The following is a 27284-nucleotide window of genomic DNA, read 5'->3' as shown; positions in this document are numbered from 1 at the left end:
GACATTAAAATGGGCACAAAGCCCACGATAGAACTCGGGGATCCTTTTGGCATGCCCCATCCTTTTGTTTATTTACCATAAAATTTGAGGTTTAGTATGTTTAGTATGACATTGCTTCTTATAGGAATTTCTGAAAATGCTAATGTGTGTAATTTCTAATTCTTAGGCCAATTTCTTTTGGAGCAGATTGCTTTGAAAAATGATACGGTGCAACTATCAGAAGGTGAAACAGCCTGCCCCGTTAGATATGAAGAGACCATGACTGGTGATGAGGATGAAGAATTACAGTTCTCAAATCTCATGGATCGGCTTGGAGCTGCAAAGGTTTTGGATGAGTGAGTTCTCACAGCAATAGTCATCAGTTGTATGACCTTTTATGATTCACCTCTGGGTTTGATTTTAATGGAATCCAAGATGAATAGTGAGAACAAAAGCTGCTCAAAACTACAGAGATTCTTGAAAAACCTAATTTTCTAAGTATCTGTCATGATATAATGCCCTTTGACCAAAATTTTCAAGAACAAAACTGTTGTACTCCAGACACATGAAATGTGTTTTTCTGCCATGTGATCTGAACATAGAAAATTACAAGCATGTAATCCACAGATGTCACTGATTTTCAGTCAATGCATGTTGACTGCTGTTTTTGGCAAGGGCTACATTTAGAGTGCACCTTAAGTAAGGAACATTTCTCCACTTTTTCTGCTTTTTCTCATCTTTATGCCTAATTGCATATTGTGATTGCTGTGGTAATGCTACTTCTTCCAAGGCCAGGATGGATCACTCTGAAACATGGAGCATAAAACCTGCTCAAAGAGCTTTTTGTGTGCTGGCCTCACATTCATTGGTCAATCACAATGAATACTGTAGGACAAAAAAAAGGCAAAAATGGGAGAGAATCTGGGCAAGTGGTACAAATATTTAAGAAATACTGCAGTGATTCTTACTATGGAACAAAAGTGCTCATCTGTCTTTCTCTCCCCCTGACCACCTGTTCCAGGAAACAGTTCATTGTCAGCCATCCTGAAAGTCTTTTCATTATGAAGAGATATTTATCACTCACCTTTTCTCTCCTTACCCTCATTTTGTCCTTTAAAATACAGCACTCTTTCCTGACTAGGTTCAGGATTGCAATGCTCATGGAAGAGAGTGAGTCAGGAAGAAAAAAAGTGGTTCAGGAGAATATTGGCAAAGTATTAGAAACCCATTATCATTTACAGTAGAGCTGTCAGTGTCTGCTGAACAGATTTGGAAACACATCATTATCTTGGTAAATCTTCAAATCAAAATTTCAAGATGTTTTGTTCTGCTTCTTGTAGCAGAATCACCGTGGAAGAAAATTGTATCAAAAATGAAAGAATGTGGTACAAATGCAATTTGTTAACATATGTGTATTACTTAGGAGTCTGAATCTCATTCATTTCTTATGAGGGAGGGATTTTCATGAGTTTTCCACTGCCCTCTCCCCTCTAGATCTGTGGGAACTTCTTCTATTAGAAGTGATGGCAGGGCATAGTGTATCTCGTCTGTCTCCTTTCTTACCTATTTCTGTTTAGGTGGAGTGTCTGGCAAGGCACCCACTGAACAAGCAGTTCCTGTACTATTCTGCAGTCAGGAATGGCCAGATGTTACAATACATTTTTTAAAAAATAAATTCAATCTCCATCATTTCCCACCCCCTCATCCTTTTCAAATCTTGCACAGTTTATGTTGTTTTTAATAAGTTTTGTGTTCTGACTAATGTTGCCCTGAAGCCTCCATCCACTAAGGGTGCTAAGGACATTTACTGCAGCCTGGAAAATGTTCTCTCTTAATGAATCCTTTATGATATTTTCTTTCAGTGAGACTGATGTGAAGCAACTTTGGTTGCAGCTAAGAAAAGAAGAACCTCATTTACTTTCCAGTTTTGAAGAGTTCCTGGTCAGAATTTTTTCACAGCTCCAAGAAGCAGATAATGAGAAGAATGAGTTGGAATGTGCTCTAAAAAAGTTAGTACTTCTCTTTGTTAGACTGATTGTGTAGTTTTACAACTATTTCACCTGCTACTTGAACTTCTGAAGGACAAGACTTCACATAATTTCCTATAATGAAAATTTTTATCAGACATTAAGACTACTGGTAGAACAATTCATATGGCAGAACTGAATTAAATTAGCTTTTATTTTTTGGTTATGATTTTATTGACTGAAATTCTTTTGCAGATATCTGTTATTGCATTGATGTTTAAAGACAATATTGAGTGATTCCAATCTAGTTAATCAGTTTGATTCCAGAGGAAAGTCGTATTTAACAGTAAATCTGGTAAATTGTCTGTGTGCTTTGCAAGCATTGCGTGCAGAAAACCTATAAACCTGGATTAACTGGCCAGAGACATAAGAGGTTTAAGATGTTAGAGCAGCACAAAGCACTGATACTAGTGAAAATGTAAGCTAACAAATATATATAAAGCAAAGCTATGAAATATAGTAAATAACGTGTTTTATATACAAAACATATGAAATATAAATAGAAATGTATAAATGTAAATATAAACAATAAAATTATGTGTTTTATAATACATAAAATACACATACAAAAATATATATAAGAACTAAAAATTAATAGATCTTTCTTTTATATGCAGTTTTCTAGAGGGAGAAACGTTATGATGCTAAATCTTAACAAAATGCAGAATTATGGGTGTAGTTGAAGTTCCACTATGTTTTTTATTTTAAAGTGTTACTTCTGAATTTCAGATTTTTTACAGACTGAGCAATAAAGGCAAATATATTGTTGAAAATTTACTTCATTTGTTCAGCTTTCTCCTGACTATTCTGAAAATGTGACAAGGCTTATGAAGAAGGAAAAAACCTAAAAATGTATGATCATTAAAGATAATTGGTTTGTATTGGTAGTAGCATTTGCAGCTAAGACTCTGTGTGTGGTTTTAGCCTTCAGGCAGCTGGAAACAGCATACAGAGAGTTTTGTTGTCTGTTTTAGTCTAGAGATTGTTAACTACCATATGTGGTGAGTCGTTTGTTCTGTGAGGAGTTTTGGGTTTTTTGTGAGTGTTTTTTTGGGAGCTGAATGAATAACTGTGTCTCTTTAATAGCTCTGATCAATGCAGAGGTGTACAGAGAATACATTACCATTATCTTTTCTGGCTGATGTGAAATCTCTACCTTGAAAGTGTGTTGGATTTTTATGCCTTTGTAGTAGACATATGTTTTAGCTAATTTCTTCTTTTTGTTGCTCCTGATAACACCACAGATTTCAGCACATTGATTGTTGTTTTGTTTGTAGTCGATTGCTGGAAAGAATCAGAGTAGTACTGTTTTCTTTGCTAGTAACAGTGGGAATGAATAACCTGTTTCTTTTAAACTATGTACAAATAACAGCAAAGCTCAAGACAGCACCATATAGGGGAGAAGATTATTTTTTTTTTAATACCCACATACTCACTAGCACTAAGATGCATGTATCTGCAGAGACTGGCCAGGACTTACTGTGGGGTCACAGAAGAGAGAGGATGCTGGGTTTTGAGGACCTATAATGTCTAGTGGGTTGTTCTTGATTGGTGACAATAATACTTTTTGGAAATTGAATATGAATTTGATCTTTCATCTTTCCTTCCTGAGTCTTTCCTTCCTGACTCACCTCTGTGAGTCATTAGGCAATCAGGCAGTCTACTCACAGCCTTTTGTCTCCTTTCCTGGGTGTAGGCTGTGCTTTTGTCTTCAATTGTTCCTTTTTCTTCTATCCTGGATGCCTTCAGAAGCTTCATGTGTGTTTGCTGGGATCTTTATGCCACAAAAATCTATGCTCTCCCCCTGTGATGTTCTTCTATGCATTTTTTTTTTTTTTGTCTTTTCTTCTGGACCTTTCACATGTGTATATTTTCATTCTTGAACCTGAGTCCCATGGACTGAGAGATCCAGGAGTTTCCTCCTGTTCTGGTTCAGTAGATCCAGTAGGTTGTTGCTGTTCCTATTTGTAGGTCCAGGCAGCAGTGAGGATGAACATATATTCTCAATACGCAAACATGCAAATACAAAACACATGGGGGACTGTGCAGGTTAATACTGATGTAACTAGAGAGAGGAAAAAAAAAAGGGGGTTTTAAGTCTAGACCAAATACGATTTTGTGGGTACGATAATTATTTGCCAGGGTAAGTAAGTTCTCCTTGATGTTTGGTATGTGTTTCATTTTAAGTGCTAGTTTAAAATTAGATGGCTTCTTAAACATAGCAGTAATGTTTTTTAAAGTAACAGAGTGATGTGTTGAGCATGCAAAAAAAGCAAGGGATGAACATTAGGAAGAGAAAACAAAAACTTGTTTATGTGATGGGCAATTACAACTCCAGAGAAAGCCCATGGGGGCATTTCAGAGAGCTTCCCAAAATCAGCCAAAAGAGCCCAGTAAACTGCTGGCAGTACCAGGGAGGGTACTGAGCATGTGGCAAAGCAAGCTTTTGCTTGCACTAAGACATGGAGTCTTAGTGCACCCATGTTCTGAGTGCACTGTGGGAAGTTGTGGTCCCTGCAGCACAGTAAGAGTGTAGTGGGGTGAGGAAAAGTGAAGGGAATGGCAACTCAGTAGTTAAAAGAATAGAACAGCTATTCTGAGAGAGCTATTTTTAAAAGGTTGTATCTCTTGAATGAGGAGGCAAAGGCTGGAGTGGAATATGACAGACCTTGTTATTCTTCAAATCCCTGGCAGTAGAACCAAGGGGTTTTTAATAAGACTGATAGGAAGTAAGCCTAAAAGAGATGAGAAAGAACTTTTTCTTCTAATAGCAGATAAAATCGTCAACTGCCATTAGCTCTGTCTGCTGCTGTGCTTTGCATTTGAAGGACAAACCTGATAAAAATGTAGACTGTGTTTCAAACAAGAGTTCTAATTAGGCAAGATAAACAGAAGGGTAAAGGGGAAGGGAAGGATGGGGCTTAGTATGGCATAGTGTCAGAATCCATCTTTGTGGAAGAAGAGAAGAATCAGCATCTCGGGAGATTAGTTCACAGTGTGCACAAATCACTGTATTTTTTTAAGGAGAAAGAACCATTATGACAAGCTGCACAGACAGCAGTTAAGAAATCAAAACAGTTCGCATTGCAGCTACATGAATGGGCAGAAATTAAACACTTTTAAGTATGTTGATCCTGAATCTATCATCTGAACTTAGTGAACTCACATTACAGTTCATCTTTATCTGTTTATTCCACAGTGTTACTGAGAGACTAAATTATCAAATATGGCTGAAATTATAAAATTATGTGTTAAGTAAAACTTGAAGGGATAATCTAAGGGAATAGAAAAACATGTTGCATTTTTCACATAAAAATGATATATCCTTATCGATTCAGTTTTTTTCTCCTGAATATACGTGGGAAATATTTGCCAGCTATTGTATCGGATTTTTTTTTCTTCTGCTTGTTAGTAATTTTTCTTATAATTGTTAGACTTTTGATTACAAGGGGATATTATTTTCCCCTTCTGTTCAATTTCATCAGAGATAAGAATGGAAATCCATGAATGAAATGCTTGGAGGGTATTCAGCCTGCAGAAATGGCATGTGCTTGTGTGCCAGAGCAACTGAGAAGATTGCTACATTCATTAGTGCTTTCAGGATGTAGTCTTCATGGTGTTACCATATCCTTTGCTTCCAAACACATTAGAGGAAAAGAAAAAAAATCAAAACAGCAAGCTAAAACACAGGACCAAAGTTATTCTCCCTGTCACAGAGAAGCCCAGGAAGTCTTTATGATTCCCATGGAAACACTGCTGTGCAATGTGTTCTGCCTCTGCAAAGTTAGAGGGCTTTTCAGTAGTCAGTCTAGTGCCGGTCAAAGTGACATTTTACTGTATGAATACAGTAGGTGTATGGTCCTAGCATCTCCGCCATGCCTTTCTAAGTAGTTGTTTTTTTCTCTATGAATTTATGTAATTTAATTCCATTGATGAGTGCTAATTTAATAAATTAGCATTTTATTAGTTTCAAGAAAATAATTTGAGATCAGAACATGATGGACCTTTACAGCATAAGGGGAATAAGGCAGCAGAAAGGGTTTCTGGATTTTCTGGCACTCTCCATTTGAAATGTTGCAGTCACGTGGCAGAGAACCTTTTGGGGCCTGGTTTTCTCACCTAGTCAGAGTTTACGAAAGTCTGACTAGGTGAGACAACCATTGTTTTCCTCCAATTCTTGTAGCTCCGCAGTTGTTTATTGCTTCTTTAAATCCTGGGAAATGTCTCCAATTTTTTTACCTGTGACTGAAAAAGCAAGCTGGCAGTGTCAGGTGTTCTGCTGTTGAAAGAGGGAAAGACAGACTTGTTTCTGGTTTTACTCACTCTTCTTAGATCAGGTAAAGTTTTTGAATTTTCTTTAAAATTGGCTTTGTTTTAAATTAGAAGAGAACTGGACCTTCAATAAGGGAAACCTTAGAATATGTACAGCATTGGGTTAAGAAAAAAAAGTAGATGCAAAATAAATGTTGGGTTTTTTCCTACTGCACATTTCTTGTCTTGCTCTTGCTGATGTGAATGCCCTCAAAGACTCTACTTTATTTTTGACAGATGCATTATGCAGATTGCTCAAGGAACAGCTATGGCAGGAAGAATATGGGGCAATATACAGTACTGTCAGATACAGGTCCTAATAATCTCTATCAAAAATCATTCCAGGATGCCCCCTTAGTTTGATACAAAGATATTTTTGCTTTTCAGTGTCTGGATTAATGAGCATAGAATAGAATAGCAACAGAACAAAGCAGATACCTTGTTCCCTGTCAACAGTTTTAATTTTTTCTGTCCAAGCTAAAGCATTTGCTCCATGCAATCCTTCATGGATCAAACTGCAGTGATACTAATTGCAATTTTCCACTGGGAAAAATTGAACTTTGTAGGTTCTTCTTTTTTCTTCCTACAGTCTCATACACTTGTGCATAGCATATTTATTTCTGTTCCTTGTCTGGGCTTTTTCAAATTTGTTCCAGCAAAGCAGTTAGAGAGACAGTAAGGCTGCTTTCAAGAAGATACTTCAAGAATTCTGTTCTAGCTAATGTGTCTTAAATAGAAGTACCTCATTCAGTACCCTTGAATGGCCAACAGTGCAGTTCAAGAGTAAAAAAAAGGAAGTTGCTGTGAAAATAGTTTTAACTGTCAAATTTAGGTTGTTGGTATTGTCATTAGGAAACTCTCTTCCTTTTACCTAAGAGCTAGTAGCCATTAAAATTGCATAGTGAACAGCTGCTTTATGTGGAAACATCAGCTTTATATTAGCTTTTGAGCTATTGAAGCTTTACTTCAATGAAAATAAAAAAGTAATCTGTGGGTTTTGCTGCACAAAAATTTCTTTTTCCTTGAAACCAGAACATTCTTTGGAGTCTTGTGTTAAGGCAGAGATGTGGAGCTTAGCTGGTAATGTGGGCCATGACTTGAAGTAATGCTGCAAAGACCCACTTGGTGTGTTTTTATCTCTTATTAGGAAAATTGCTGCTTATGATGAAGAAATTCAACATCTCTATGAGGAAATGGAACAGCAAATCAAAAAGGAGAAGGAGCAGTTTCTCTTGAAAGTGAGTGTCTCTGTTATAGTGGCCATGGATTCTGCTCTCCCTTCCAGTGGTTTTAAACTTGTTCTGGGTGTGAAATTAAAGCCCACAAAATGTGTTTCACAACAGAGGAAGAAAAAACATCTTTTACTTCCCAGCTGCTTTTGTGCTGCAGCTTCAAACTTTGTGTCTGCAGCTTCAAACTAAGTGATTTGCTGGATGAAGGAGCTGTGATGTTCTGTGCTCAGTGGCTGGCATATAGCACAGCTGGCATTCTTTTGAAAGTCACTTGAGTTACAAACATTTTATTGTTGGTGCTACTCTATGTCCAGCTTCTGGTCACAATGAGGAAAAACACTCTGTGACTTTGTTCAGAGCAGCACAAATCCTATTGAATTCTGCAGTCTCTGATTTTGGAGAGAGGATAACAACAAGAGATGAATCAAGTGATGGAACAACCGCAAGTTATTTACAAAATAAACATAGGGCAGAATCTTTGGTCACTGCCATGGTGCTTCCAAAACACCTGAAGATAAATTCTCTTTTCTTGGGAAGGCATCTTTAAATCTCCTCTACTGTGTCCTTAGTCTTTTCTTTGGATTTTTCTTTCCTGTTTTTTCTTGTAAAACTAAGAAACTAACAAGGACTTCCAGCATGCTCCAGGAAAGAGTCACCTTAGAATCATATATGTAGGAAGGTGACACCTTCCCTCCTAGCTAGATCAGACTGCTCAGGAACTTGGCTAATTACATTTTGAGTGTTAAAATATTGGGAGTTCCACAGCTGCTCTGGGTGGCCTGGGACAGTCAATCATGAGCTACTGGCTCATCCCTTTTTGTTGTCTTGGCATCAGTCATATAAATGAAAGAAATAAAAGATTTCAGCAATACGTGATAGAAATAGTTGCCAAAATAGTAGTTATTGCCTCCATTCTCAATGAAGTATATATAAATATATCTAGACAATATAATCAAATATATCTCAAGCTTCCTTTTGGGATGCAAATATTTCAAGTATTTTTTGTTTCCTGGCAACCAAAATAAAATAAAAGAAAAAGAAAATAGTGCCTTTATCAGCTGTCTAAGGAATTACTCTTTTTTACTTGCCTTACTGCATATTGAATCTGACTCAAATTTTCAAGTTTTTTTCCATTCCAAGGTGAGAGCAGTTTTTAGTGGTGGATGAGATGAAACCTTTAAATAAGGTTTATATGCTAGCTGAAGGATAAAAAGTATTTGCAACTTTGCCTGGCAGCACTTTTGTGGAACAAATAGTTTATGTGCTCTTAATAGTCCACAACTGAAGTGGTACTGAATACCCCCAAACAACAAAGACTTTTCCATAAGCAGTGATTATTGGATCTCCTAATTAGTTGTATATTTGAGGTTAAGCCATTTCTTTCAGGCTTTTTCATGAAAGCTTCCCACTCAAGCTATTTACAGTTTAGTCAGCAGTCACACTAAGGGCTGCCAGACACTCATGAAGTATTGTTTCTTTGCATGACTAATTTGAGATCTGGGGAGATCTGACTGTTAAATTTTTTCTCTAATGTGAAGTCTTACAAAGACTTTACAGCCTGGAGAGATGCATTGATGCCATATAAAGGGGAAATTATTGTGGCTTGAATGAAGAGCAACTCTTGAAGAATACATTTAAAGAAATGGTAAGATGCAAATAAGTACAAATTGTAGCTATTTACAATACTTAATACCCTGCTGACTGAATGTTACACAAAAGGGGCAGTTAGTGTGTTTTTTCACTTGCATATATATTCTTCCCCAGAAAGAGCCAGTTATCATGCATTTCATTACCCCATTACATGTACTGCTTAAGGGAAAACACTTGTAAGAACCACTGCTGTCATGAGGGGATTTTTATTTTTGTTTAGAGGCATTTTCTTGGGGACCTTAGAGGATAGAAGCCTGATTTTGGAGAAACAGAACAGATTCTCAGCTGATACAAACTGCTGGAACCTGATTCAGGAGAGGGCTGACAATTTTTCTCAGCTGAGGAGTGTCAGGAGAAATCGTAAATGTGACTAGGAGGTCCCAGTGACTACGGGATACTTAGAAGTAGACAGGTTAATATAATTGCTAAGTGAAAGGCAGATCTTGAAGCCCCAGTTGCTTGTTTATACCAGTGAAACATCTGTGAAAAAATGTTATTAGTGATGGGTTTGAAGCGTGGCAGTTGCTGTTTCTTTCACATCAGCCCGAGTTGCTGTGGCTGGAGACGAGAGGCTACGTTCTGGCTGCACTGATCTAGACTGGGTCAGCTCCTCAGCCTCGTGCCTGAGATGTCTGCCTCCACTTTCTAGACTCAATACCTACTCCTGTGCAATCAGCAATTCTGTAGCAACCAAGCCATGGAAGCTGCTGGACTACAGCAATTTAGAAATTCATGAGTGATACCATCCCTAAACTGAGTACTACCCATGTCTTGTTATGTTCACTGTGGGAAGCTCAATCACTGGTTCATTATTTCTCCTCCTGCAAGGCAATTGTGCTGTTCTGTTAATCCATTTCCTCTTGGAATTTTGCAGGACACAGAGAGGTTTCAGTCCTACAGTCAAGAGCTGGAGTGCAAGCTGCTGTCAAAAGAACAAGAACTGGAACAGTTGGTTCAAAAGCAGAAAAGGGTACTAACTGATATTCTTCGGAGTTAAAAAAACAGATAGTTCTTATTTGCTCATATGTTTTTCTTTAGGTACTATTTTAAGTTCCAAAACTGCCAGTTGGTGTGATGTGGTTCTGCCAAATTGCGACCCTCTGTTGTTTTTGTGTCATGTTCTTAGGAAAAAATGTTAACCTCTATTTCTAAAGTAGTTTTCCTTTTATGTGGTAAAATAATGCTTTGCATATTCTCCCCAGGTACTAGGTTAATTTTTATGAAAATGTAGCATTATGAAAATGTAGCACTGCCTTCAGTCTTCTAGGAACTGGCTTAATACACAGATAGCTTAAGAGCAGAGAACAATGATTTGGCTCTTCTAGTGCACATCTCTGCTCAAAGCCTGTACCAGCCACTCATTTACTTGTTTTGGACTGATTCAGCACTATGAACTCAAAATGCTCCCTCCTGAACAACTTGCTCCTGATACATCTCTGTGATAACGTTTTTATAGCAGTACATGTTTCCCTTGCATTGGTAACAGCTTGTCAAGTTCCCATAATAAAACCTGAGGTGTTTTGTTTCTAAAATGCATGGCCTGCTTGGGGGAGCAGAGAACTTGCAGTAAAGTGGCTCCAAGGTCATTGCAGGAAAGACTAGCAATAAGGAAAGGAGATAGCACTGGAATTTAAAAGGCTGAAATTGAATGCTGTAAACACAATTCCCTCTGTAGAATATGAATATGTGGACAAAAAGAAGAAAGTTTTTCACAATGAGAACCATCAACCGTTGCAATAAACTTCCTGGGGAAGTGGTATTCCCCAACACTGGACACTAAAGATTTAGCTGGGCAGGATGCTGGGTCATCTTGGCTAAACTGTGTTTTTGCTAAAAAAGGTTGGAACAGATGAACCTTGAGTTACCCTTCCAACCTGGTACTGAAGTTTAGCTGGTAAGAATACAGGACTGAAGTAAATGTCTATTCCACAGTTGAAATCAACTGCCTGATGTTAATTACCTTTGTCCAATGCTACTGTGAATCAGAATATATGTGGTTTTATGCAGGCTATTTACCACATTGCAGCACTATAGTGGAATAATCTATACTTTGAAGATCTCTGTGGGGGCACACAGATCAGGCATTTTTAGTCTGAAACTAACTGCGAAAGTATAAGAAATTACTTATTCTAATTTAGTAATAATTATATTTCATATTTTCCTTTGTTTTTGCTTTGAATCTCTGTTTAAAACTTGGTTGTTAGCCAGTAATTCTGTAAAAAACTCTTATGTTTTTTTCAAGTATGTGTTTTCTAAATTTGGTATAAAACCCACATAAGCTATTCAAAGGCTTTCACTCAATTTTAAGACTGATATAATCAATCAATATAGGCAACAATACCAGGAAGTCTTACCTTATGATTGCTGTCTACATTGCCATTGTCTACTATTGCCTGTCTTGGAGAACATAAAACAATGTCTGTGCTATTTTTATTAGTATTGTTTTTTTATATTATTTTATATTCTCTATTTCTATTCACTGCATTGCTTATTATTAATAATATTGCTGTGGGTTTTGTTGTTTTTTTCTTTTTTGGTATTGCTTTTCATTCACTGAGAATGAAAATGTGTGGTGTCTAATATTTGCCTCATCCAGAGATCTCTCGCACTTTTGCCTCCTCCTCTGGCATGGAAATGTACTTTGATAAATCTCTTCTTGCAGACAGTAAAGGTAGCTTGATTTAATTATGACTTCTGTGCCTGGTTGTATGAGAGAACCTCTTGGCCCACAAGGGAGCAACACAAATGCTTTTTTCCAAACTCCATTAATAATTTTTTTTTTTTTTAATTTAAAATACAATGTAATTGTTTTTGTGTTGGAAATCATTAACAAAAATATGAACGGGAGCTTTCAAACCAGATGAGCTCTATGTTGTTTCTTCTGACATAGCCAGAGGGATTCTCCCTTATGAGGGTTGTCTGGCTGGCATTGCTTCTCCAGGGAATGAGTTGGAACATCTCAGGATGGGGCCAGATGATATCCAGCATAACCTCTAGGACACAGACTCTTGTGTGAGAGAAGAAAGTAGGTGTGGACCAGGTGAAATGCAGGGGAGTTACTGGACTTTTCACATAAAATGCTGGGTTCTGTGCTGATGGCAGCTGCCAAAGAGCACGATCTTGGAGTTAAGAATGAGATGCATAAAAACATAAATCAGTAGCACTCAAGTACCTTATGGCACTGTATAAATTTTGCATCATTCACATGCTACTGAAATAAATAGGGAGGAAAAAATATAAAAACTACATGCTAAGGTTAGAACAAGGGATTGCATGGAGAGTGTTTTATGTGTGTGTCTTTTGGGGACACCAATAAATGTCTTCAGCAACAGCTTATTTGCATTTGATAATCCCAGTTCTTTATTCAACTTAAACTTGATTTTTCTCTCATCTGTGTCAAAAAAAGAGAATATGCACCATCAATTACTGTGTCTGTGCTTGACCTGTGGAATGGGTTAATTCTCTCTGCTACTTAGATTTTCTTAAGCATGTCTATGGGCTCTAAGTCTTTTCCCCAGCAGTTTCCATCTACCAGATGAACATAGGAGCCAATTTGCAGCTCTAATAAGCAGCTAGAAGCTATAGGATCTATGCCATTCTATTACCACACAAGCATTCACCTAATGAGTTATTTCTCTGTATTGGGAGTTGTTTAGATGAACGCTTTAAAAGTAGTGTTTGGCATTTCTCAAAGGATTGTATGGGTAAAGTGGAAGAACGGAGAAAGTATGCTGTGAAACAATCCTTTCTCCTCTTGTTGTGTTCTGGATTTTAGATATTATATTATCATTTTTCTGATAATTATTTTAATATTTTATAATATTATAGTTATAATTATTATCATTATAACTTATTATAATATTATATTATTATTATTTAGACATTATATTATTGTTTTAAGAGTGACCACCAGAATGAGCAAGCAGGATTTATAGCAAGTATTTCTAACATCAGTGTAGATGATTCTGAGAGCTGATGTTGGCTACCATTGCAGTTACATTTCCAGAGCAGTCTCTGTAAGTTTTCAGATGACCATACTGTTCTCTAAGTGAGGTTTTTGTCTGCAGCTTTTTGTTCCTTAGATTTTTGAAAGTTCGTCTTTGTGTGGTCACTTTTTGCTTCTCCCAAAGCCCCTCCTCTGGATGAGTCTTGTCTTAAGTACTTGAAGCAGCTGATCTTCTGCTTAGAGTGGGTAACTTTGTTCTGTCGAGGAGTGAAAGCAACATTGAGGAACTGATGTAATCTACCCATGTAAGCCAACCTTGTTCAGCAGTAATCTAATGCCCAGCCAGTGTTTCTTGTGAAATCTGAGCCTGCTGAGGCTACAGTTCAGCAAATACATTAAACTGCTGCTGCTGCTGCTGCTAAGTGCTCCCACTCTACATGTGTTCCTGACTTCTCACAGTCCAGGCTAGAAAGTATTTTCTGCATTTATTTTTAACCTGGGCCTTGTTCAAAACCAAAACTACAACACAGCCGTGTTCTAGGGTAGGAGGTGTTTGGAAGAGCTTGGTGAGGACAGATTTTGGTTGGGTGAGCTCTGCTTGTTGAGATGGGAAAAATGGGAGTTCTAACGTTGTTATGTCTCAGATACGGAAGATTGAAATGGTATCATTGTAATGCTCCAAGTATGTTTTACATCCCTTAAAATGAATACAGGGGGAAAAAAGCCCAAAAAACAAAACTTTTGTATTTTAAGGTCAGCAATGCTTTCCCTAATACGAAGTTTTTCTCTGCTGTCTAAATTTGCTCAGTTAGCCAGGAAGAAGCGGGTAGAACTTCTTTATGTACCAGAAACCACTATCATCTGCTGTTGCTTGTTTTACAGGGAAGTTGTATCTTTCCTTTGATGTACATTGGAGAGGGAGTATAAAACTGAATAAAGAAGCTCTAATTCACACTTCTTGTCAGATCTTTCTGAGGTGGCAAAAAGGTCACTGCTTGTTCATATTGCTGGGGATGGGAAGGTTTATCAGCTATCAGATTTAAATCTAACAGTTTTTAGGTAGATCTCTGAATCATTCTGTGTAGGCCTGGTCTTTGTGGAAAATGGTCTAAAATAGCAGTTGTGAATATCAGCTTAATGCTACTAATCTGCTCTGTAGCACCTTTTTTTATGGCTTGTAGTGGTGTGTTCTTGAATTGGATAAAATTCAGTCATAGAATGGAATGACTTTGTGTAACATAATTATATCTGTATAAAGAAGAGTGGAAGAGCATCATATGTGTTTAATTAATTTTTTGGCTTTGATAGAAATAGCTCCCTGTTCAGCTAACCTCTAAGACCCAAACTGAAAGCCTCAAAACCAAGATCTTCCCAAACTGAAATCCTCAAAACTAAGTCAGGTGTAATGCTTTCCGTTCTCTTTTCTTCTACCCCAGTTAGAGCATCAGTGTACACAACTCCTCAGTGGTAAAGAAGAAACCAAAGTAGAGAACACCAAGCTGAAGCTGACTAACCAGGAGCTGCTGAGAGACCTGGAGAGAACATCCCATGAACTAAACCTGGCTCAACAACAGCTGCAGGTGCTTCAGGAGGAGGCATCAAGGCTCCATGAGGAGAAGGAAATGTAAGTGTCCAGCTGCAGCAGTTTTTGTGCATTTGCTTGGTGTGCCAGTGAGCCCTCTCAGGGTACCCAGTGCTGTGAGTTAAGCTTGAGTCAAAAGCAGAAATCACCTCCAAAGCCAAGTGCAGTTCTAGATGCTTTCCCCCGAGTAATTCAGCATGTTTTCTCTAGCATATCTGGCTTTTATGGAATCTTTTGCTATGTGTTCAAAATTTCAGTGTTCTCCCCGCTGCCATTGGTTGAGGGTATTTGGAATTAAAAATCCATGTAGTCTCTCAGTTTTGAGGTAGAAATAGAATTCTTTATGGAAATGCCCTACAGTTGTAGCAACGATGCTTCATCCTACTCAAAGCTGAGTCTATCTGAAACTTGCTTCTCAGAATGCATTCTTGACTGAGATACTGAGGATCTTCTTTTTTTCCTTCATCAAAGTAAGCCTACTAAGGCCAGCAAGATAAAATTTAGCTTATCCCAATTCCCACAAGGCCTTCTGGCAATTAAGAAATATAATTTTCGGGTTTCCAGTTCAAATGTTCAAGGTTTCAGATTCTGACTCCAAAAAAGAAAAAAAATCCAAGAAGAAATATTTACAGTTCATATTTTGAGGGTTAAAATTGATTTGTGACAGTTCAAGCTACCTGTCTTGCCCCAGCCTTCTTCACAAAGCAGAAGAATTACTACCCTGAGGATGTAATTGGCAGAAATGTTCACTGAAGTCCATTTTAAAGAAAATGCTCAGGGATCTGTAGAAGCCTCTCATTGCCAATAGAGAGCACATGAATGACAGATGGACCCAGCCATTGCAGCAGTGAACTATATAATTCAGAGCTGTTGCTGTTTGACATATATCAGGATAGAGAAGAACATTAGTTCAAATGTCACATTCTTTTTCTCTTAAATTTTGTGCCAAGTTCTATTAAGTTATCACTTCTTAAGTTTTTCTTGAAGGTAAAAATAATGAGCTTTGTTGATAAATTAGTGTTAAAGAATGGCCACCGTGAATGGAATTTTTAGGTTTGCGTGTTTATTGTGTGTTTTGGAAGTAGACAGTAGAAATACTCCTCCTCAAGGTGGTTTGTTTCCTCTTTGAGGCCTCTCTTTACAGATCCAGAGCAGAGACTATGGAATGATCTGATTTAAAAGCTGCAAAGGAAATCTGCCCAGTGGTCAGACTGCTGAATAATACTACTGCACTTACAAAGCACTTTGGATTCAATAGTGGTTTATGGAGCTAGAGCTCAGCCCTACTCAACTGCACCTGCAGTGTTGCTTTAAACATCTGTATCAGTCTGGTAAGACCTGAGCTGCTGAAGCAGGTGTAATGTTCAGACAGTGCACAGGAAGAACTTGAGGCTTCACTGAAAGACGAAAAAAACACATTAAAGGCCAGACACCAAATTGTGTTAAATCAAAGTAAATGGTGTTAAAATGGCTGCATAAGTGTCAGGATTTGGAAAGAAATTGTAGGGATTGTAGACGTGAGAGCCTGACATATGGTTCCTACAGCAGGATAAGCTCTAATTTTGGATAAAATGTCACCTGTTTTTTAGTGGCCATAAGTGAGAGAAGTATTTTAGCAGTGTATCTGTTCTGAATGCTCCAAGTGCCAGTATCAACATATATTAAACTCTCTGGATGAAGAAATTAAAAAGCAATAGTTTTTGAAAAAAGAACCTCTGCTCCTTCCTCTGCCAACTTGTACTGCTGTGCTACTGTGGGGGCCTTACACTGAATAAACTTCTTTAAAATATTAACCATTCATGCAGAATAGAATCTACAGTTTGGAAGAAGCTGAGGTCTCAAACGTAGATACCCCTAGAGGGAAGCATTTTAGCAGTGTTCTTACCATGGATAGAACAAATTCTTTTTTTTCTTCTTTTTTTTTTTTTTTTTTTTTGCAGGGAGGTGTACCGGGTGACAGAAACCTTACAGAGAGAGAAATCAGGACTTTTGAAGCAGCTAGATTTTTTAAGGTAATGTTGATCTTCTAAAAACTTCTTATATAATTCTAAAGAGGTCCATTAAAGGATGAAATTATGTTGGGATATGTAGTGAGTGTAGGTGTTGACAGTGGGCTTCCACAGGGCAGCCTTTGTGCCAGAGAGAAGCCAGGGCTGCCCTCTGACAATGGACACAGAACAGGGCACAATGGAACCCCACAGCCCCCATGTGCTTCTGGAAAAGCCTCAGTAAGAAAGGGTGGAAAACAATGGAGCAGTTGGGAAAGAAGAGAGAAAAAAATGGGTGAAAATCCCTTCAGACACCAAGGTCAGTGATGAAGGAGGGGTAGGAGGTGCTTCAGGCACTGCTGGAGCAGGGTCCTTGTAGTCTGTGCAGAGTCCACACAAGAGCAGGAGTTTGGTGCATGGAGAGGAGCCCATGCAGGGGCAGGTTTTCTGGCAGGAATTGTGGTCCATGGAGGACCCATGCTGAAGCAGTCCGTTTCTGAAGGATTATTCCCCATGGAAAGGATCTGGGCTGGAGTTTGTGAAGGGCTGTAACCTGCGTGAGAGAACTCACACTGGAGGGAGAAAACTGAGGAGGAAGGAGCTGCAGAGAGAAGCTGTCATGGACTGACAATCCCACTATTCCCCATCCCCTTGTGCCACTCAGGATTGGTTAAGAAGGTAGAAGAGCTGAGGGTGTAGGAATGAAGTTGAGCCTGAGAAGAAAGGGGATTGTGGAGAAGGTGATTTTAGTTTTGTCTCCATTTCTCATCATCCTACAATTGAATGTTTAATCTGTAATGGGTAGCTGGTAAGTTACCTTTTTGTCTTTATCTTGGCCCACAAGCTTTTCCATGTTATGGTCTTCCCTTGTTGTGTTGAGGAAGGAGAGTGAGAGAGTGGCTGGGTGTACATTTGGCAGCCAGTCAAGGTCAACTGCCACAAGATAATGACACAAAAATAGTAAAAATGGTTACAATGGTTGGTTCTTGCATAGAGTAGAGGGCAGCACACCCGAAAGATATGCTCTGTTTACACAATTCAGTACTGTAGGACAATCTCCTTTCCAAAAGTCAAATGTAAAACAGAGCATCACTGAGCAGCTCTAAGCTGATTCTGAGGTAGAAGCCTGGCTGCAGGAGCTTCCTGAAAGGCTCTGTTGCTTCTCAAGCGCTGGGAGTTGAGCCAAAATGAAGATTATTTCCCCAAAATATTTGTAAAATTATTCCAAACTGTACTTAGCTAACATTCCTTTACTGATAGATTTCAAGGTTTGGAGCTGTGTTCAGACACCTCTAGCCCTCTTTTAAAGGCGAAGCAGTGCTGGCTTTTGTTTGCTCAGTGGTCAGTCAGTGTGGGCTGTAGGTTGCACCTGCCTCTAGGCCTTCATTGGTTGCCTTTCCTTCAGGAGGCCTCATTTCAAAGTTGCCTCAAAATTTCCCAGGCTTGAGGAAAGGCTCTTATTTTGCAGCATGTGTTTTCTGTAGGCCACTCTGTGATCTTGCCTGCTGCAAGTTTTGGGGACATAGACAGAAACATCTGTCAGCAGTGTTTTTTTTCTCTTTGCCCTGGCTGCTCCCAGTCTCTCCTGTGGCCAGGCCAGCAACAGATGGAGACAATAGATGATGAACTAAGCAGGTGTGCTGTCAGATCTGATCAGAGCTTGCTGATTGCCTGGGGTATCTGTTTCTTGACGCTTTCATTGCTTCTGCACAAAGGATGGAAGATGGATGTTTTCCTAGGGTGACTTTTCTGTGGCAGCCACAATTGCAGCCCTCAGAGGGGCAGAACTGGCCTTCACAGCTGTCAGCAGATGAACAAGAGATGGTGTTCATCACACCCTCTCCACATTAAGAGGTCATCTTTACTGTGAAAATAATTAAACATTCTAATTTATGGTATGTGAAGGCATATTGACCACAAGTGATTTCTCTGTGTTAAGACATTTGTTTAGATGAAATACAGGAAGAGATCCAGATTCCATATGGCTTTAATCAGCATAGTCCTGCTGGAGAATCAATAGCCCAGACAAGGAACTGGCTGAGGTGAGAATATAAATAAAGGGTGATGAAAGGTTTGCACTGCCAACTGTCCAGTCTGTCTGTGTGGAGTAGAAAAGTCAGCAGTGCTAAATACTTGGCTTCAGTGTTTCTTTTGTTTGTTTTCTTTGCAGAGAGAGGAACAAACATCTCAAGGATGAACGTGACATATTTTTGCAGGTAACCAACTATTAATTTCAAACCCGGTGTTGAGCAGACACATATGAGAACAGCTTCAAAAGGAGGGGAGCAAAAGGCTTGCAGGAGATAGACTTTCATGGCACTTAAATCTTACCCTGTTCTCAATTTGTATTGTCTTTTCTCACTTAAAAATAAGATTCTTTAAATTTGCTAAACAATTTTAAGAGCTATATGTTGAGAATTATGAAGTGGGAGCTATCTGAAGAGACATGAATGTATTTTAGAAGAAACAAAGGATGCAATCATGAAAGGATGAAATAAACTAAAATTGGAACAATTAAATTGTGTTAATTTACCCAGTCAAGAATCAGTAATATCCCAACACATTTTTACAGCAGTACAATAACTGGTGTACCTGAATCAGTACCTGAGTACCTCAGTACCTGAGACTGAGGTAAGAGCAGATCCTATTAACTTTTCTAAGCAGCAGTAAAGTATGGACCCCTAAGATGTTTTAGAAGTACCCTGGTGTAAGGAGACTAACTTGTGTTCTTATATTTGCTTGTATCCTTAGTCCTATAAGAAGCTGCTTGTGTGAAAAAAAAAAACATTACCCATTTACTTTTTTTTCATGACATTGTGCTGTTTTCTTTACAAAGCAGATGCATTTTTTCAGGATCTGGAGTTCTCTGTTCTGATTATTTATCAATTGGAATTCTGAAGCATTTATACCTCTAGGATTTTCTTCTACATTTTTTTCTTTCATTTACATTGCATTATTTAAGTATTTAGAATGAGAGTAGTTAACCATAACAAACACCAGAAGCTAATCAGTAAGAAGTATTCTGTATTTCTGCAGAAATGCAAAACAACTGTTCCAAAAGCCAGCTGGAAGCAAAGATCAGGGTCTATCATTGGGAAATACATAGAGGGCAAGATGCTGCCAAACAGGTAGGAACTTTTTTTTATATGTTCCCTGTTTGAGTATAATGAGGCTTAGAGAAAGATGTGGAATGCTTCCTTTCTGATACTTTTGAACTTTTCAAAATGTGTGTTTCTAAAGTCACTATAATATTTCTGAGCTCATTAAGAAATTTCAAAATGAAGAGCCAAATTTTAACATAAAACAAGTGTGCTGTCTGCAAAGGCAAGAGATTTCCCCACTGTGGAAGACTGTAGGCTGGGAGACACAAAAACTTGCCCATGAGCCTCTGTTAAGGTGGTACAATTTTGAGTCTCCACTTGGACTTTTTAAAATATTGAGCAAACTCATGCCCCTCCTATCTACTAAAGAGAGAATCAGATTGCACATAGAAAGGATCTCTTCTGGGGGGAGTTCCTTTCTTCCTCCAGAATAGGAGTGAAGGTGGGAAAGGAGAAAGTCACAGTAGAGAAGTTTGCTTTAGTTCTTCTATGAGGTTAGAATTAATGTTAATCTAATATTTTCCATTCTGGTTCAGGTTTCTCCTGTAAGTTACAAGCTTTCCCTATGATGCTTATAATATATATACACATGGTATGATGAGCTGACTTTTCAGCAGACACTGGAATAACTCTCCTCTGCCTGCCATGACTAGTCAAAAAAAAGGAAGATTAAATTCAGTTATTCAGACTAAATTCAGAATAGAATAGCAGGTCCATTATATTTTTGTGATGTACTTTCTTTTTTTCTCTGTCTAGCCATTCATTTGAAGAAGATGATATTTTCAGTAACTCAAAGAGAAGGAATTCTGCTGGACTGAATGGAGTTCTCTCTGAAGAGCCTGATGCTGGAATCACTGGAGGAATGCCTAAAACATCACATCTCCAAAGAATAATATCAATTGAGGAAGACCACCTACCTCAGCTTCTTGACAGGCTGGTCGATAAGCAGCTGAGCAGATGGACTGGAGAAGATGAAAATACTTTTGAGACAGAGATTAATAACAAAGCCAGGGAACAATCAATGGAACACTCATCATCATCTTCTAGAGAGCAGCCTGTAGGGAAGGAAACACAGTCAAATGTAAGAGGACAAAGGAGGTCTCACCTTGAGTAGAGTGTGAAGTTCTGGGCCCTATGATTTAAGAAGAATGTGAAGGTCCTTGGATGCATCCAGAGGAGGGTACAAAGCTGGTGGGAGGGCTAGAAAATGTCCTCTGAGGAGTGGCTGAGGGTTTGGGTTTGTCCAGTTTGCAAAAACAAGCTGAGGGACATCTCCTTTACTCTCTGCAGCTTCCTGAGGAAGGGAAGGGAAGAGGGAGGTGCTGATCCCTTCTCCCCAAGATCCAGCAATAGGATGTGTGGGAATAGTTCAAAGCTGCCTCATGGGAGGTGCAGGCTTGATATTAGGAAGCATTTCTTCAGTAAGAGGATGGTCAGACACAGGAATGGACTTCCTAGGGAAGTGGTCTATGCCACAAGTCTGTCAGTGTTTAAGAGGCTTTTTGATAATGCCCTTCATAACATGCTTTAACATTTAGTCTGCCCTGAAGTGGTCAGGGAGTTGGACTACATTGCTGTAGGTCCCATCCTACTGGAATTCTTCTATTCTATTCTGAAAGACCTTGGATGCTGTGAAGTGGTGTCAAAGGTTAACACATTATTCCTAGAATCTAAAATTACTTAGTTTTCTGTCTTTAAGTTAAAGCATGACAAATTAAGCCATTGCATGAAGTGGAGGATGAAAATGTACTGCAGACAAGCACTGAGAGTGCAAAGAAGGGAAACTCAACCTAAAGGAGTGGTAACTGCAGACGATGTATGTGTAGATTTACATTTGAAGGACTGTATAGGGAAAGTGAAGTTAAGTGCTGTAATAGTTGATAAAAGAAGATCCAGTGGAAGGCAGAAATATTCTTTAAAAAGAACCAAGTGTTTTTTTAAAAAATTGGTTGTTTTTCTTTGGTTTTTTTTTTAGCCACAAGGTGGTATTTCTCATATTCTGGTACTTTTAAGTCAGCTATGGTAGCTGTTACATTATCTGAGAAATAATGAGAGGGTTATCATTACTTTTTAATTATTATTGGAAATACTTTTATTTAGCAAATCAAAATAATGTATTTTTTCAGCTCTAGCTTGCATATGAGTGTTAGCAATGAATTCACCATTCAATAATAATCCTTAGAACAGTATGCTGGAAGGTACATTCCTTTGGAGTATAAAGTTCTTTTTGCACTGCTATTGCTGCAGAGCTAGCTGTGCTTGTTTTCTAATTTTAGAATCATTGTTAAGGATTGCTCATTTTTAGATTCTTGAAGCACATATTAAAAAGATTAAAGTATAGGAAAAATTGGTTTGCTTGGTCATAATTATATGGTTCTTTTAGAAGAAGCAAGCATATCTTAAAAATTATGATAGAATTATGCCATGGTTACATAATAATTTCTAAGTGGTACCTTTTAATAAGACATTGAGGGTACAGAAAAAGCTTCATATTCTGAAATTGTTTAATTCCGTGCATGCTTTTTGCTTGCTGTATGACTTATTTTGTGTCACATTTTCAAAGTATGGCATCACTGGACTTTAGGATGACAAAAGCCAAGTAGATCATCCTATCCAGCTAGGACAAGCTTGAAGGAATATATTCAATACTTGAAGGAATCCTAATGGAAATTAAAGCAGGATTTTCTGTTCAAAACTTCTGTATGAGATTCACTTTTGATACGGAGTATGAAACATTATGTTTGTACCTGTAATCTCCCACGTTTGTGTTAAATTGTACAAAAGATAGGTGTGTTACTTTACCTGGCTACTTTTTATATAAAGACTACATAAAAGACACATCTAGGGAAGACTCTTTCAGACTGCATTGTAAACTAAAATAAATTTTCATCCTACTGTTATTCCATTTTCCCATCAGTCCTTTGTTGAAGCAGACTATGGAGTAGCTTATACCCTAACATAGTGTTCACATGCAGATTTATAATCATTATTATTAAGGTTATTTTCATGACTGGGCTTGATACATCTCGGTGAAAAATGGCTTCTTATTTTGTTGGGAGCTGAGCTGAAGGCCTTTGGGGTCTCTGAGTCTTAGTGCTACTGGAGTGCGTATGACCACCAGGGACAAAGTATTTCAGGTCATGTAGTCTGTATATTTAGCTATGGTTCTCAGAAACACTGTGATAATACTGCCAAGCTGATGATTGCGTGTTAGCTTGTTTTATTTCCCAGAGCACACAGACTAATAAGCTGGGAATGGTTTTCATCAGGACTGAGAATGTGCTTTGTATAAATGCACGCGTGGTACTAGTAGCCTATAGTTGCCGTGGGGTTTAGAATTTTAATAGAAAAGAAAATAAGAAACCCCTCTATAATTGTGGTGGGCTATAAGTCCAGCTCATGAAAGAGATGTGTATTTTTTGTCCCCAAAATTTACAGCATGTATGATTTTTTTTTTTTTTTTTACATGAAGGGAGACAGCAGTTCAAGCCTTTATTGTTTGGGTTTTTCCCCCCCATCAAGAGCAGCTCTCTCTCTCTCTATTTCTTCTCATTTCTCTAAGACTTCTGTATATTTGTAGAAAACACTTCCAAATGCAGACTTAAATGTCTCATTCAAAGGACTGTCAGGCAGTGAATTCAGTTCTGATGTCTTCATGAAGACATGGATCCTGCACATCAAATGACTGGCAGAGGGCCTTTCCCTCCTTTCCCTCCTTTCCCTCACCACCCACACCTTAACAAACTAATGTAGGACCATCCATGATCTTGCTCTCCTTCTGCAGCATTGAAAGCAAATTTTCTACCATCTCCCTCTTCCTTCAGCTTTACACAAAATAGAAGAGACCACCAAGGGCACCCCCTGAAAACCAGCTGGTGCTACATAGTGCTTCCCTAAGCAACTCCTGATTTACATACAAAAGAATGATGACCTACTTGATAGAGGATATAAATATTCTCTCCAGCATCCACTTAGCTTAGCCTGCAGTAAACAGAACCTGGATAAGCAGAACAAATTGTTGTTCCTTCTGCTTAAAAAGCAAAATGACAGAAACATAGCTGAATGTTTACAGCCTGATTAACTGGTCTAATTCTCTGTCTGTGTCTTTCCTCCGTGCTTCTGCCTGTAATTTTAAACAAATGTAGAAATGCAGTAATTGGATGGAGGTTCTTGGCTCTATGGTAATAGCAGAGAGAAGAACCTGGTGGCATAAGCCCAAAAATTATGACTTTGCTTCTGTTATTGAGATGAAGGTGTACTGCTTCTTCTGTGTTACTGGTATAGGATGAAACTACTGAGCAGAGCTGTGTGAAGCTTTATAAATTTTGATTTGTGGCCATGAACATAAACTGTTTTATTTTGTCAGTTTCATGTAAAGGTTCATATTCAGTATACTTCCAGAGCTCAGTGCAAATCTCTGCACTTCAGATGATCTGGAATGATGCATGGCAAACATCTGAAATGCTGAGTTATTTTAAGAAACAGAATATTGCTTCATGAGTAATGAAGAAAATGATAGGATAAAATCTATTATTTTCCCCATATCAGCCTTAAACTGAAGAGGCAACAGGATTTATGGAATAGTTGGAGGCTAATTTTTGCTCTTACTTGAAGGAGGAGAGAATAAACTCTGTCCCAGAGCGCTTATTCAAGATCGTTTTTGTGGGCAATTCGAGTGTTGGAAAGACTTCATTCTTAAGAAGATTTTGTGAAGATCGTTTCTTCCCAGGCACAGCTGCTACTGTAGGTAAGTTTAATAATATAACTATTATTATTTTTGTTTTGACAGTAGTTAACAATTTCTACTGGGATCGGACCTTGTATTATAAAACAAAAACATACAGATGTTGTAAAAGTAGGACATGCAAAGTAAGTTCTCCTAAACTGGAAAGCACATAATTGATGGAGAAGTTTCAGAGTAGATTCTGTATTGAAATCCTGGCCAGCACTGAGATAAATCAGAAAAATTCTACTGATTTCTGTGAAGCTAGAATTTCCTTGTAGATCTCACAGTTCTGAAACAGATATCCTGTCCTCTGGACTGCACTGTACTAACAATCCCACCTTCAAATCTCATTGCTATCCCTCTAAGTAATCTGATTTTGTTTGAGAGAGAAAGTAGAATATCTGAATCACCTATTTTAAGATTTAGCATTATACTTATCACCAAAAAAACATGTCAGGTGGGTGTTTCCAAAGACAAAATTTTCAAAGCCTACCTTCCTACCTTGCCTGAAGTTGTAGTCCAAGCTTTCAAAAGTCAGACACAAAACTGTGGTAGAAGAACTCAAGTATAGGTTATTGCAGTGCAGCTGGGTTAAATGACCAGATTCTTTATACTTAGCCTGTATTGAGACCTTACTTATTCTGCAGGATATATGAAATGAAACATAACAACTTCAAGGTAAGCTTAGGAATGTCCTAGTTTTTCACTGACTGTATCTTCATTAACTCAAATGGGAGCTTGAACACCTATCTGCAATTGTCTGTTCATGTAGCCTATAAACCTAAAGGCTGTGTCCTGTCCATGTTTTCCTGTAGTTGGCTGATACACTTCTCAACTCTCTGAGGTCTTACACAGTGTGTGCAATTTTCCAGAGGAAAAACAGAGGGATGAGGCTGAACTTTTTCCTCTTTTGGCTGGTCATCCAGGGTTCTTGCAAAGAAAACGGCAAGAAGGCATTTGGCATAGCTTTGATTTAGTGTTCACATCAATGAATTTCACAGGTATGGGCTATGACTGGCAAGGTACAGACAATGGAAGAGTCAAGTGAATAATATGGAGGGGAGTGTTCTCAATGGATTTTTACAGAATAGTTCAAGCTTCTTCCCTTAAGCAATAGATCTACCTTCCATACAGTTTTTTAAATTGCCTGTTGAAGGAATGCATGCATAGATGCTTCTCCATTAATGCCACTGGTAAAAATCCCATTTTTCTGAAAAATGGCCCCAAAGATACTGTTGCTGATCTACTGAGATCCCTTCTAATCTGAATTATCCAATGATTCTGTATTTTATGATACAGTTCAATATGATACAAAAAAAAATGTAGGTTGTCATTTGGAGGAGGTAGTGACTGATTAACATTTTAAATTCTAATTACTATTATAAATATCCAGAAAATACATCTTCACAGGTTAGAGGAATCAGGAGAGGATTAATTTAAAAGTTTAAATAAATGAATTCATATGTCCACTAACCTAAGGGAAGTGAGCTCATCTTCTGTGTTATAAATAGAGGAAGAGGTTCTCCACGTGTTCAGTCCACATATCTTCAGCATTTATCTTAGGTTCCACTGTTCCCTGTGCCATGCCTTGTGTTTTTCCACTAATTGTAGAAGGCTCCCATGTGGTTAGCTCAGACTAAACTAACACATTTCACACAACTGATGTCACACAGAGAATTCCAGGCTTAGACTGCTGTGGACTGTCAGATGTCCATTGACTCATGATCTGTGATTTGGAAAGTAATTTTTTTACAATATGCTTTTTGGAAAGCATATTTTACAAAACTGAACTACTTTACTACCATTCAGTATTTTATTGCTGGAGGACTTCAAGCAAATAAAAGCTCTTGTTTTCTGGTACCTGGAGACTCTGGACATAATTTTTAATGCTGTGCCTATCTTTTTACTTTTCTGGAATTGTTGCTATTTTCTGGATCCAGTTTTCAAAGATCAAACAGCTTGTTAAGAGACAGCTTACCTTGCATTTCTGTTGCAGGTGTGGATTACAATGTGAGGACTGTCACGGTAGATCACACCCAGGTAGCGCTGCAGCTCTGGGACACAGCTGGCCAGGAACGGTGAGGAAAGTTCTCTTGTGGTTCAACCCTGGTTGTCAGCCCAGCTTTGTAGCTGCTCCCTCACTCCCTCATCTGCTGGGATGGAGGAGGGAATTGGAGGGATTGAAGTGGCAAAAGTCCTTGTTTGAAATTAAGACAGTATGATGAAATGTAACTCCATGCCAGTCAAAACCCATACGCATTTTAAGGTCTCACTTCCTTGAATCATGTGTTTGAAGATCATTAAGTGTGGAACCTAATCCTGCTTCTTGGGAGAGGAACAAATACAGCATCATTCCTAATAGAGCCAGTGGATTCACAGTTTAGCTCATTCTCTTGAAGCACTAATTAAGCTCTGAAAAGTTTAGTGTTACACTGTTTCTTTAGGAGGAAGACTGATTTTAAAATGCACCTAGAATTATTTCTATATCAGAAAATACCTTAATGGATAAAAAAAAAGAGTTTATTTTTTGTTTTACTAAAGCAATGCCATTGTAGTAGAACTCCATGTTTTTGTAAGATTTCAGTGGTCATTTCCTTCCCCATCTCCTCATCTATTGTGTGATTTTCTATTACTATTACTATTTCTAAAAGCAAGGATGATAATGACAAATCTGCATTTTCTACATGAAGTTTTGGAAAAAGGCCTAGCTAGCTTTAGAAGAGCGAGGGGGAAATTTCTGCT

At 38.2% G+C, this 27284-nt stretch overlaps 1 protein-coding gene across 7 annotated transcripts in view; it reads left to right on the top strand.

The window, feature by feature from the left end:
• Positions 1–27284, top strand: part of CRACR2A (calcium release activated channel regulator 2A) — a 54320-nt gene that overhangs the window by 16710 nt on the left and 10326 nt on the right. For 6 of the 7 annotated variants that reach the window (XR_014958516.1, XM_031505338.3, XM_085592219.1 and 3 more), the window contains 11 exons: positions 167–335; positions 1842–1988; positions 7465–7555; positions 10074–10169; positions 14582–14769; positions 16668–16739; positions 18886–18931; positions 19752–19843; positions 20573–20897; positions 24431–24563; positions 26539–26620. Coding sequence is in view for 6 of the 7 variants with exons in the window: in XM_031505338.3 (XP_031361198.2) it covers positions 167–335; positions 1842–1988; positions 7465–7555; positions 10074–10169; positions 14582–14769; positions 16668–16739; positions 18886–18931; positions 19752–19843; positions 20573–20897; positions 24431–24563; positions 26539–26620 (1441 nt within the window). In the remaining variant the exon portion in view is untranslated. The remainder of the gene's footprint in view (positions 1–166; positions 336–1841; positions 1989–7464; positions 7556–10073; positions 10170–14581; positions 14770–16667; positions 16740–18885; positions 18932–19751; positions 19844–20572; positions 20898–24430; positions 24564–26538; positions 26621–27284) is intronic. The other variant, XM_085592227.1, reaches the window with a different exon arrangement.

This window comes from Lonchura striata, chromosome 1 (genome assembly GCF_050655825.1).
Source record: "Lonchura striata isolate lonStrDom1 chromosome 1, ASM5065582v1, whole genome shotgun sequence".
Lineage (NCBI taxonomy): Eukaryota > Metazoa > Chordata > Aves > Passeriformes > Estrildidae > Lonchura > Lonchura striata.
The sequence above is the reverse complement of the archived record's forward strand: the minus strand, read 5'-3'. Positions and strand labels throughout refer to the sequence as shown.